We start from the raw sequence: 13064 nt of genomic DNA, 5'->3' as shown, positions 1-13064 counted from the left end.
TCAGGAAATGGCTGTAGGGAGTTCCCGACGTACGGGAACTCCCAGCAGCCATTTCCTCATGAAGATCTGCACGGGGCAGGAGCGTAGGAAGATCTCTCCTGCCCCGAAAGCCCTCTAGACCACCAGGTAAGGCCGGGAAGGCGGCAGGGAGGAAAAAAAGATGGATTTTTTTTAACATTAAGACTGTTTTTTTTATTTTCCCCCTCCCCAGAAAAAATTGCGATTATATGAAACCGCGAGTGCAGGAACCGCGAATGGGGAGGGGGAAGTGTACTAGAATAGAGACACCACCCTGTCCCCACCCTCCCCACTGAGAAATGCACAGACAATGAAGGAATAACAGCTATAAGAAGCACAATGAAAAAAAACAAGAGCCTTGAAAGAACATGAGAAGCAGAGAGAGCCCTAGATTTTGCAGGCGTTTTTTTTGTTTTTGTTTTTTGGCATGCTGCCCAAAACATTGCTGACCCCTTATTAAGAATTTTGTGATGCCTATAATATATTTTTAGCAGTTACTGCATACTTAGCCGTACTAATTACACATACTTTTAGCCTCGCTTATAGAGCTGACAAAATTTGGAATCGTTATTTTTGTGCTAATTTGGAATCGTTATTTCTGTAAACAGTCTTGTGCCAAATCATTATGACACGCTGGAGAGTTTTGCTATCTTGGTTTGCAGCAATAGCAGTGTGCACTGGGCACATCTCACAATCTATCACAAAGGTGCAAACAGCACAGGAAAAAATATCCCACAATATGAAGATTATTAACACAAGAAAGGGTCTAATTACAGGGCACAGCTTGTAATTAAACATTGTCAACATAGCATAGCACTTCTAAGTTTCCAGACATGTTCTAAAAATGAAGGGGGGGGAAAACACACAAAACTATTTGTAAATGTTAATTAAAAAGGTGTTGATTATATTTACAAGCAGTGTGTGCATTGTTTAAATAACATAACAATTCAGCCTGTTATACTGCACAACTTGAACAGCTGGAACAGCGTGCAAAGCTCAAATGGTAGAAACTGTAACTATTGTTTCCTATCCTTCCCTTACACAAAATGTGAACGCACCGTAGCCTGGGGATATGTGGGGCAGGCCATCTTCCCTGGTAGAGAGCTCCTAGCAGGGCCGGCTCGAGGAACTGTGGCACGCTGAGTCAACATTTTCAGGAGCGCCCCCTTACCTAGGGTTGCCAGATTTTCCAATCGGAAAATCCAGACCCCCTAGACCAGGGATCTCAAAGTCCCTCCTTGAGGGCCGCAATCCAGTCGGGTTTTCAGGATTTCCCCAAAGAATATGCAATGAAAGCAGTGCATGCACATAGATATCATGCATAGTCATTGGGGTAATCCTGAAAACCCGACTGGATTGTGGCCCTCAAGGAGGGACTTTGAGAAACCTGCCCTAGACCAACCCCCCAGGCCCGCCCCGCCCTGGTAATGCCCTAATCTCACCCTAGCTCCGCCCCCCACTGCCTGCTCATGTCGGGCAGGGAGGAAGTCCACGCATACATGGATTTCATGCGATGACATCACGTGCATGCGCGGCATCTGTGCATGTGGACTTCCTGCCCGACGCAATTTCAGGAGGCTTTTCAAAACCCAGACAAAGTGCCCGCACCCCCAGACATGTCCTCAAAAGAAGGACATGTCTGAACATCTGGTAACCCTACACTTACCTACCTGTGATCCAGTATCTCGACTCCCTCCCTCCTCTCCCCCCCCCACAATCTAGTATCTCCCTCTTCTTTCTCAACCCCTCCCCCATCCACCTTCACAATCTAAGGTGCCAGCTATAACGGAAACAATCCACACATGCTGTCTGCACCCAGCGCTGAGCCATCACTCTGCCTAGGGTTACCAGTTGCCCGGACATGTACTCTTTTTAGAGGATTGTCTGGGTGCCCAGAGGGATTTCCAAAACCCAGCAGTTTGTCCGGGTTTCGGAAGGTCCCTAGCTCAGGGCCGTGACTGGATGTCCTCTGCACATGCGTGGACATCGACGTGATGACATCACATGCATGCGTGCACACGATGTCATTGCGTCAACATCTGCGCATGTGCAGAGGACAAACGGACGCAGTTCGTGTGTGAGCTGGGATGAGGGTGGAAGGGGGTGCTCACCTGGTCCATAAATTGAACCAGGCCTGGCTTATACAACCGTTAATTACCTTCCATAATGTGCCTGTCCATACTCTGTTGACCTAATTGCTCCCCCTCCATCACAAAGCTGAAATAATTATTTTCTACGTATAAAAAAACAAGGATATACATTTGCAAGACAAAATGTTCCACTAATATCTAATTGTAAAAATGGCTTTCTTATTCGAAAATACTCTAAAATAAGAAATATGGAAAAGCATATAAATTGAGTAAATGGAATGGAATGGAATTGGAACATGAGGAAATGAAATGGAAAAGGATTTTGGGGGAGATAATTTTGATTGAATGAGAAGATCTGGCATGAATTGGTTCTGAGTTTCAAAAATGGCACTCCATACCAAATTGAATTTTGTAGTTTAATGTAATAAGGTTTTAACGATTTGAATTGATAAAAGAGTAGGAATAGATATTTATTTGTGAAGATAATTAAATATTAATTTAACTAATCTATACTGGTAGGGAGATGGGGCAACAGCGGGTGAAGTTATAAGGAGGCAGGAGAGTAATTTATTTCTCTCTTGGAGTAATCCCAAATTTGGGAAACATATACTCCTAAATCTGAGGCTTGCCCCTATTAGTATTAGATTAAGTCTAATTCAATTTAATCTAAAAAGATCAATAGTTCAATTGAGACAATTTAATGAAAATTTATAGGGAATTTAAAATCAGTGCTTATTTTTGATCCTTTACAAATGGTCTTTAATATTTGTGTATTTCTTATTCTAACGGCATCAATGGCAGCTTTTATATCTTGATTCAAGAAAAAGCATTTTCTTTTTCAATCCTTAATAGCTGTGATTCTGCTACCTAGAATTTCATCATCTGTATATGATTAGGTAGTGCAGAGTAAGCACATTAATCCACTTTCTCAGTGACACATACCCATGCCCTTATGCCCATCAAACCTCAACTACACTCATGTGAAGGCCCCCTTTTCCTTATTCACAGCCCCCATCTCCATCTTGCAAGCCCATGGTTCTTGAGCATGGTGAGTTCGAGTACATATATCAAATAACAATTACTTTATAGATCTTTCTATTTTACTTTATAGATCTACCTATTTTTTTATGTTACTAAGATCTAAAGACAAATCCAATAAACGTGCTGCTTAAGAAGATTTTGGGGAGAGAAGGGGATATTTTGGGGCTGCTGACCCCCTATGATTAATGTATAAGGGATTTGCATTGGGCCACTGGGTCACCATGACTCTGCGTATGGATGCACAGGAGGTTGTCAAACTTTCATTGTTGTGTGTGTGGGGGAGAGGTATGTTGTGGTCAGTATTGTAGCTATGGGTAGGCTCAGGTGGGCAGCGACCTATCTACTTTAGGTTCAGGCTTAGCCAGCAGTGGTGCGCATTGTTGGTGAAGCTGAAGACCTCGTCTGCCGGAACCCTCAGGCCACCGAACATTCTGGTAGTCAGCAGCGCTCACAGCTGTCGACACTGGCACCCCCCATGAATGTTCAGTTCAGTTTGGGGGAGGGGGCATTCCACTCCTAAGCCCACCCAGAAATTGACTTCTGGTTGCACTACTTATTGTGCTGGTGGCCACCAGGCTACTGATCATCAACCCTTTAGGGGACTGAGAAGTTTTTGATCCTTCTGTGTTTCACAAGTATTTGGGGGTTTTTTAGTTGTATTATAGTGTTTTTGTGTAACTGTACTATGAAGGGAATAATAGGGTTGGGGGAGAGCTTCCAATGGTGCTCTTCTGCTGGATCACTCAAGGGTGAAGGAGGCATCATTTAATATGCAAATTTATTTAAAAATATGCTATAGAATTGCCTCAGAATTTGCAAACTCTTACTAAATAATCTTGGAAATTCTGCTGTAGAAAACTGTAAGTACAGTATTCTCCTCTACTCTATTTAGAATTTAGCAAGTTTTATTTCACAGTGTTTTGGTCTATTCAGAAACAGACAGTCTAATTATTTCATATAATACAGATATTGTAACTCTCAAGGTCTTTATCATCAGGGTTTTTTCCTCTGTGCTTCCTGCCTTTCTACAATTCTATCTTGTATGATTCTTGCATAAGATGGCAATTATTTACTCCTAAGAACATGTGAACAACCATACTGGATCAGGCCAGTGATCTATCTAGCCCAACATCCTGTCTTCACAGTGGCCAATCCAGTGGCCAAGTACAGTAAAACCTTGGATCGCAAGTAACTTGGTTTGCAAGTGTTTTGTAAGACAAGCAAAAAATATGATTAAATTTTAACTTAATATACAAGCAATGTCTTGTAATACAAGTGCATATAATATACACACATCACAACTGAGCCGATGGTTCTCTCACTGACACTGCAAGAGTGTAATGACTGTTATAAACAAGCAAAGTCTTGCAATACGAGTACATACAGTATACACGCGTCACATCATCGCAACTAAGCCGATGGTTCTTCTCTCTCTGATGTTGCAGGAGTGTAGTGACTGTTCTAAATGAGCGAGGTCTTGCAATACAAATACAGTGGTGCCTCGCATAACGAACGCCTCGCACAGGGAACGCTGCGCACAACGAACTTCATGTCTTGCTTCCTACAACGAACTTCGTTTCACACAACGAAGTCGCCCGAGCTGCATCCTTCCGCGCAGGCACTGCGCTTAACTGCCCTCTCTCCGCCTGGCTCCCTGTGCAGTGGCGGACCGTCGGCTCGCAGGGGCCCGGCGCCTACTGCTGATGCGTTGGGGGGGGGCGGAGCTACTCTCGCCGCTTCCCCGATGCTAGAAAAAAAAAAAAATGAACAGTTAAGTCCCAGTTTTTGCCGCTGAGACTCTGCCCTCTCTCACTGTAAAATTAGACTCTACTTAGTCTGTCTTTAAATTTAAAAAATGTGTGTTGTTTTAAAAAACAATTATGTTTTTAGATGTATCTAAATAAAAATAATAACAAAAAATTTATCTTTTTTTATGTCATCTTAGCATATTTTATGCTACAGAACGAATTATTTTTTTTAACATGTATTGTTATGGGAAAACGCGTTTCACATAACGAACTTTTCGCATAACAAACTTGCTCCTGGAACCAATTAAGTTCGTTGTGTGAGGCACCACTGTACGTATAGTATTTTGTATTAAAGTTTTTGGGTTGGGGAACGAATCGTCTGAGTTTCCATTATTTCTTATGGGGAAATTTGCTTTGATATACGAGTGCTATGGATTACAAGCATGTTTTTGGTGTATTTAATTTTAAAGTTTTGGGGTTGTGGAATGAATTGTCCGAATTTCCATTATTTCCTATGAGGAAATTCAATTTGATATACGAGTGCTTTGGATTACAAGCATGCTTCTGGAACGAATTATGCGCGCAAACCAAGGTTTTACTGTATCTGGCAAAAACCCAAATAGCAGCAACATTCCATGCTACCAAGCCAGGGTAAACAGTGGCTTTCCCAATGTCTGTCTCAATAGCAGACTATTGACTTTTCCTCCAGGAACTCATCAAAACCTTTTTTTTTAAACCAGCTACGTTAACCACTCTTTATCACATCCTCTGACAACACATTCCAGAGCTTAACTATTCTCTGAGTGAAAAAGTATTTCCTCCTATTAGTTTTAAAAGTATTTTCCTGTAACTTCATTGAATGTCCCCTAGTCTTTGTAATTTTTGAAGGAGTAAAAATTGGATCCACTTGTACCACTCAGGGTTTTGTAGACTTCAGTCATATCTCCCCTCATCCGTCTCCTCTCTAAGCTGAAGAGCCCTAATCTCTTTAGTCTTTCCTCATATGAGAGGAGTTCCATCTGCTTTATCATCTTGGTCACTCTTCTTTGAACCTTTTCTAATTACGCTATTTTTTTTTTAATATGGCCAAGCTTTCCAAAACCAGACTAACAATAATTATTCTGCTTCATGTATTAATAATTGGGAGTAGGGGGGAAGGAAATGAGTGTTTTATGTATTAATTGTGTATTTAATAGTGTGTTTAATGTAGTGTGTATGTTCAATTAATTGTATTGCACTGTCAAAGTTTGAAAATCAATAAAGATTAAAAAAAATAATTATTATTATTATTATTCTGCCCCATTGCCATATATTCTTTGTATTATACTTACAGTTTACAGCTACAGTATGTAAGATACTTATAAAGTTGTAGATAAAGTGTTATCAGATGTCTGGATTCCCCGGACATGTCCTCCTTTTGTAAGTATCTTACATGGATGGCTTTTCAAAACCCGGCACTTTGTCCGGATTTTGAAAAGCTTCTGACATCGGGACGACATCCACGAACGTGCAAATGCAACACAGTGATGTCACGCGCACACGCATGATCTCATCGTGTCGCATGTGTGCATGCATGCAATCTCATTGTGTTGCATCCGCACATGCGCAGATGCCGTCCCGACGCACGAACAGCTATGCAATTTCCATATCACATACATAAGATCTGCAATTTAGATCATCATTTAGATCTGCAGTCTGGCCTGCTTAATTGCTCTGAATTAGAGAATGACACGGTGACAAAATTCATCACCGTTCCCGACCCTGCGGATAACCGCGGGAAATAATCCCATGTCATTTTCTAGTGTCTATTTCAACCTCAGTCCTTCTACACCAGCATTCTTCAAAGCAAAGCTTGCGGGTCAGTGGTTGTGGCCATTCATACTCTGATTCTTATGTGAGCCAAGGATAATGAAGCCATTGTGACATCACTAATGTGATTGGCTCTTAGGCACTGGTGGAATGAGGCATTATGACATCACAATATCTGCTCTGGATACCAGAGACTGCCATTCTGTAGTGTCTATCAACTTCAATCCTTCTACACCAGCATTCTTCAAAGCAAAGCTTGCGGGGCAGTGGTTGTAGCCATTCATACTCTGATTCTTCCCTCTCTCCTTAAAGAATGACATGAAGATGGTTTCCCGCGGTTATCCGCGGGGACGGGAACGGTGATGAATTTTGTCACCGTGTCATTCTCTACTCTGAATATCAGGCCCAACGTCCCCAAATATATTACCTAACACTGCTTTATAACTAAACTAGTCTTTAAGCCCGTTACATTAACGGGTGCTAGAATCCCTCTCCCTAACTGTCTCTCCATGGCCCTCTTCTGTCTTCCCCCCACCCCCCGAGCAAAGCTGTCTGTCCCCAGCACACCTCCCCCCCAAAGTAGCCCCCTTTCCCTCTCCCTGTTTCTTTATGGCCCCTTCTGTCTCCTCCCAGAGCAAAGCTGTCCCCAGCACACCTCCCCCCCGCAAAGCAGCCCCCTTTCCCTATCCATGGCCCCTTCTGTCTCCCCCCAGCACACCCCTCCCCCAAAGCAGCCCCCTTTCCCTTTCCCTCTCCCCCTGGCTCCCGGTATTGATCCCCTTCTTACCCTCCCCTCCACCCCGGCGTCTTCTGGCCTGGCGTCTTCTGGCTTCAAAGCAGCCTGCGATCGTGGTGGCCAGCTTTAGCGAACCTCGCAGGCTGCTCTCCAACTCGGTAGCACGTTCCCTCTGACGCGATCCTGTGCATCAGAGGGAGCGTGCTACTGAGGTTGGAGAGCGGCCTGCGAGGTTCTTTAAAGCCGGCCACGATCGCAGGCTGCTCTGAAGAGGATCAGCGGCGGCGAGTGAGGTGACACGGCGAGGACGCGGGCAGGCAGTGAGTGAGGGCGGGCGGTGACGCGCCAAGGCAGGGAGAGAGCACAGTCATGCGCCTTCAGCCCCCGCATGCGCCGTGAGGTTAGAATGTTGCCACAGAAGCACACCTCACGGCGCCACACCGCACAAATTTTCAAGAGCATTTTATTATTATTGATAAGATGCCAAGAAAGAGAAAAAACCTGTATGCATTTCAATGCTGTGATATAACCTAGGCATATCAGATAAGTAAGACTCTACTCTGTGTGTGTGTGTCTGTGCATTTGATATATATAGTAACATAGTAGATGACGGTAGATAAAGACCCGAATGGTCCATCCAGTCTGCCCAACCTGATTCAATTTAAATTTTTTCTTCTTAGCTATTTCTGCGCAAGAATCCAAAGCTCTACCCGGTACTGTGCTTGGGTTCCAACTGCCGAAATCTCCGTCAAAACCTACTCCAGCCCATCTACACCCTCCCAGCCATTGAAGCCCTCTCCAGCCCATCCTACACCAAACGGCCATATACAGACACAGACCGTGGAAGTCTGCCCAGTACTGGCCTTAGTTCAATATTTAATATTATTTTCCGAATCTAGATCCTCTGTGTTCATCTCACGCTTCTTTGAACTCAGTCACTGTTTTCCTCTCCACCACAATACATACACACCAATATATATACATAGATAAATGAATATAGATATATCTATCTATAATTCAGTGATTTTTACCTTAAAAAGGCCTTTATAAAATGATTAATTTTTGATAAGTTGTCAGCTAAACTTGACTTAAGGCATGATACTGTACAATAAGACGATGACAATAAACAGTAAAAATTAGTAAGAGGAGGAGGAGGACAAAAAAAAGTGAATAAAATGAAAAAAGAGAGACACTGTAAAAACATACATGCGCCTTATACATACATGCCGATTTACAGATATACCGTATTTTCACGCAAATAACACGCACGTTATACACGATTTTACAAACCAAGTATAATCATGCGCGCTATATTCATGAGCGCGTTGTACACATTTTTTTATACATAGTTACCCCTCCCCCGACGTCAGATTCACCCCGTAGGACCGCTCGCACCCCCACCCCGAAGGACTGCTCGCACCCGCACCCCCACCTCGAAGGACCACTCACACCCACACAGCCTCCCCACCCCTCCCCCATCATGGAGAAGCTGCCTACCGTTGTCCTGCTGCTTCCTCTGCCGGCGGTTCCGCCCCTTCTCTGAGCCCTGCGTCTGCGCTGCTTCCTCTTCCGGCGGTCCCGCCCTTTCTCTGACGTCAGAGAAAAGGCAGGACCGCCGGAAGAGGAAGCAGCGCAGACGCAGGGCTCAGAGAAGGGGCGGGACCGCCGGCAGAGGAAGCAGCAGGACAAAGGTAGGCAGCTTCTCCATGATGGGGGGGAGGAGGCTGTGGGGGTGCGAGCAGTCCTTCGGGGTGGGGGGGTGGGTGCGAGTGCGAGCGGTCCTTCGGGGTGGGGGTGCGAGCAGTCCTGCGGGGGGGTGAATCGGACGTCGGGGGGGCATCAGGCTTTCAGGGTGGGGACAGGACTTCAAGGGGGGACAGGACTTCAAGGGGGAGAGGAGAGTCGGGGCGGGCGAAAGGAGAGTCGGGGCGGCCAGAGGAGAGTCGGGTCGGGCGAAAGGAGAGTCGGGCGGCGACGGGAGAGTCGGGGCGGCATGCGCGGTATATGGGTGTGCGCGGTATATAAAAATTTCTTTACATAAATTACAGTTTCCCGCGCGCTATACCCGTGTGCGCGTTTTACACGGGTGCGCGGTATATGAGTGAAAATACGGTAAATGGCATGTAGCCTTTCTAAGATCACTTCCCAAACTCAAATTGCAATTTAACATTCTGAAACTAGTTTAGACAGTATAAGGTGAGCAGATGCCAACATCTTCTAGGAATTCCATCCTAATGTCATATTATAGTAACAACTCTATTTAAAGAAACAGCCTTGTCCCCTGATGTTCTGCAAGTACCAAGTGCTCTGTACATCTTAGTTATTGAGTACTTACTGTTTTCCAATGATCTAAGCATATTTGTCCGCTGCAAATTGGCTCCTTTCCCGGAAACTGCTGCAGCTACCTGCTTTCTTCCAGAAGTGGAAAGCATAGCATCCGTTTGTCATTGTGGATTGTGAGTCAGTTTGAGAGTTCGATGGGCTTGGTGTGGCTGTGTCTCTGGATGTTTCTAGGCATATCAGAATGGGGATTAATGTTATGTACTATATGTAGCATGTAAGAGGTGGTGTGAGGGTTAACGTAGGTTTGTATGTGCTTATAGATTTTTATTTTCATCATCATTTGTATAGTGCTACCGTGTATGTACAACATTTTACATACACATAATAGACATTCCCTGCTCCTTGAAGCTTACAGTGTAATAGGACATACAGACAAGAAACAAAGGCAAGACTTAGGACCGTTTAGTTAAAGCATGAGGCCTAATGACAGTCCCACTAGGACAGTGGTCTCAAACTGAAACCCTTTGCAGGGCCACATTTTGGATTTGTAGGTACTTGGAGGGCCTCAGAAAAAAATAGTTAATGTCATATTAAAAAAATGACAATTTTGCATGAGGTAAAATTCTTTATAGTTTATAAATCTTTCCTTTTGGCTCAGTCTTAATAATAATATTGTAATTTATAGCTAAAGAGACATAGGATCAAGAAACTGTTTTATTTTACTTTTTTGATTATGATAAACATACTGAGGGCCTCAAAATAGTACCTGGCGGGCCGCATGTGCCCCCCCCCCGGGCCACGTGTTTGAGACCACTGCACTAGGAGAACAGCTATGTGTATGATAGTGAGTGAGGGGCAGGGCCAGACTGACATATGAACTAGACAAGCTACAGCTTAACAATTCACTTAACAATTCTTATTTTAGGAGTCTTATACAGCATTGTTATATGAAGAACAGAGAGGGCATGAAGAATAAGCTGAGACAGAAAAAAAGCCTGGTACACCAAGTGAGCAAATTACTAGGACTGCAAGAGGCTAAAAATCAAATCTGGACGTGAAATGACATCCTTGTCTCCTCTTTGCTAGGTGCAAGTGTAACCTTCATGCCAATAACTGTAACTTTGACAACAATAAATTGTCTTGTGAATGTGAGCACAACACAACAGGCCCAGACTGTGGGAGGTGCAAGAAGAATTATCAGGGCCGACAGTGGAGTCCCGGCTCGTATCTGACCATCCCAAAAGGCACGGCAAATATCTGTGAGTAGATTTTTACAATAATGCCACTCTTAGTACAAGTCCTGTGAAGTAGCTATGCTTTTTTATTATTAACATTGTACTTACATTTCTGATCAATATATTGATATGAATTGAGGGTAAAAATGGTTTTGGTTAGTTTTAGGCAGGGCTGTGGAGTCGGTAGATAAATCCTTCGATTCCGACGCCTCAGTTTCTGGAACCCACGACTCCGACTCCTCTGTATTTAATATGCTAATGTGTTTTCTACGTTGATTGAAGGAAGGCAACATACACACCATTTAACCACAGAACGACTGGCTAGGAAGACGACGTTTTACTGTATTGGCCAGATTAAACAAAAGACAAAAAAATGAAAACAATATGGTTTTATTTATTGTTTTTATCAAGTGGCTATAAAGTAGTATCATAGCACGCATAAAAACCAAGAACAGGAACTTTAGCAGTTTAAAAATATGAACCACATTCTTTGGTAGTTCTAAAACAAAAACAAAGCTTAACTATATGAACAAAAACAAAAGCTGTAAAACCTAAAACAGTTTACACTTCCCCCTCCCTTATTCGCAGTTTCGATCATCTGCGGTTTTTTTCCCCAGCTCCCCCCCCCCTGAGAATCGCTCGTTGTCATCGCCTAAAAAAACGGCCCTGGGACTTGGAGGGAGGCGATCAGAGGCAGAGGAGGGCGATAGAAGGTGGTGTGGGGGCGATTGGAGCATGGACCTTACCTGGTGGTCTAGCGGTGACGTGGGGTAGAAGCGATCTTCCTACACTCCTGCCCTGTGCAGAGCCGTGCTATGAGTTCCCATGGTCTCACGAGATTACAACAGGGAGTTCCTGTTGTAGTCTCGTGAGACCACGGGAGCTCAGCAGCACGGCTCTGCACGGGGCAGGAGTGTAGGAAGATCGCTCCTGCCCCATTTCACCGTTAGACCACCAGGTAAGGTCAGGGGTGGGTCAGAGCCGACCAAAAGTTATTCGCAATTTTTCCCTATTCACGGGCCAGCTCTGCCCCTAACCCCCGCGAATAGGGAGGGAGAAGTGTATATATTAAACTTGGAATATAGTTGTAGAGTAGAATAGCTGTTAAATGCAATCTAAAACGAACTCAATGTAATGTTGTTCTAAGAAACAGAATTGCTTCTGCCAGATCCTCTTTCATTGAAGCTCTTAAATCTGACTTGATTATTTTTAGAGCTGAAAATAGTCTTTCAACACTGACTTAGGTGGGTGGCATTGCTATTACGGTTCTAGCTACATCACTAATAATCTCGGGATAAACAAGGATAGCTTCTTCTACAGTCAGTTTCGATGAGCGATCATACTTTTCTACTTCTTTTAATTCTTTAAAAAAACTCCAGCCAGAATCTCTTTATTTGGACATTTTCTGGTCGTTTATCTTTCACGCTTATGCAACGTCGCTTTACTGAATTCAATATAAGACAAGAAACTGAAAGTTTTATTCAAAAATAAGCAATGGTTCAGAAGTTACAGCTATTTTTATGCAACATTTAAAAAAATGTGCCTGCTTTTTGGTATAGATCAGCGAAAAATTCCTGCAAACAACGTGTTAGTTATGACTATTGTTTATGAAATAGGACATTTGAACTTGCTGTATTTTTTAATTATTATTACTAAATTTATCAGGAGTCGGAGACAACTCCGACTCCAGGTACCCCAAATTTTCTCCAACTCCTCGACTCCAACTCCACAGCCCTGATTTTAAGCGGCTGTGACCCAGAAATTGCGCTCAGTTTCATAGTTTGATGAAGCTGTTCAATAGCTAAAACCATTTGTAAAGGGCACACCTACGCCTTAAAAAAAATCTTGAAATAATACAATGTCCCCCCGGTCGTTCGCGGTCCTGGTCATTCACAGTATTTTCCGACCACGAACCGCCGACAAGGAGAGGGCAGTGGAAGAGGCAGGAGAGAGCAGCCGGAGTGATGCCGAAGTCTGACACCACCTCTAAACATGCCCACTTCCAGACCGGCGTCACTATGAACCACAAGTGTTTAAACCTGTTACATTAACGGGTGCTAGAGTAGATGTGTCTGTCTGTCTTTCTTTCTTTCTGTCTCTCTCT

The 13064-nt window shown here is 43.7% G+C and overlaps 1 protein-coding gene across 3 annotated transcripts in view; it reads left to right on the top strand.

Moving 5' to 3' along the window:
* The window catches only part of NTNG1 (netrin G1), a 611211-nt gene that overhangs the window by 382290 nt on the left and 215857 nt on the right, over positions 1-13064 (top strand). For all 3 annotated transcript variants that reach the window (XM_033916096.1, XM_033916098.1, XM_033916097.1), the window contains exon 4: positions 10812-10984. In XM_033916096.1, coding sequence (XP_033771987.1) covers positions 10812-10984 — 173 coding nt within the window. The remainder of the gene's footprint in view (positions 1-10811; positions 10985-13064) is intronic.

The sequence above is a fragment of the Geotrypetes seraphini genome, chromosome 12 (assembly GCF_902459505.1).
Source record: "Geotrypetes seraphini chromosome 12, aGeoSer1.1, whole genome shotgun sequence".
NCBI classification, from domain to species: Eukaryota; Metazoa; Chordata; class Amphibia; order Gymnophiona; family Dermophiidae; genus Geotrypetes; species Geotrypetes seraphini.
This window is presented reverse-complemented; position numbering and strand designations above follow the sequence as displayed.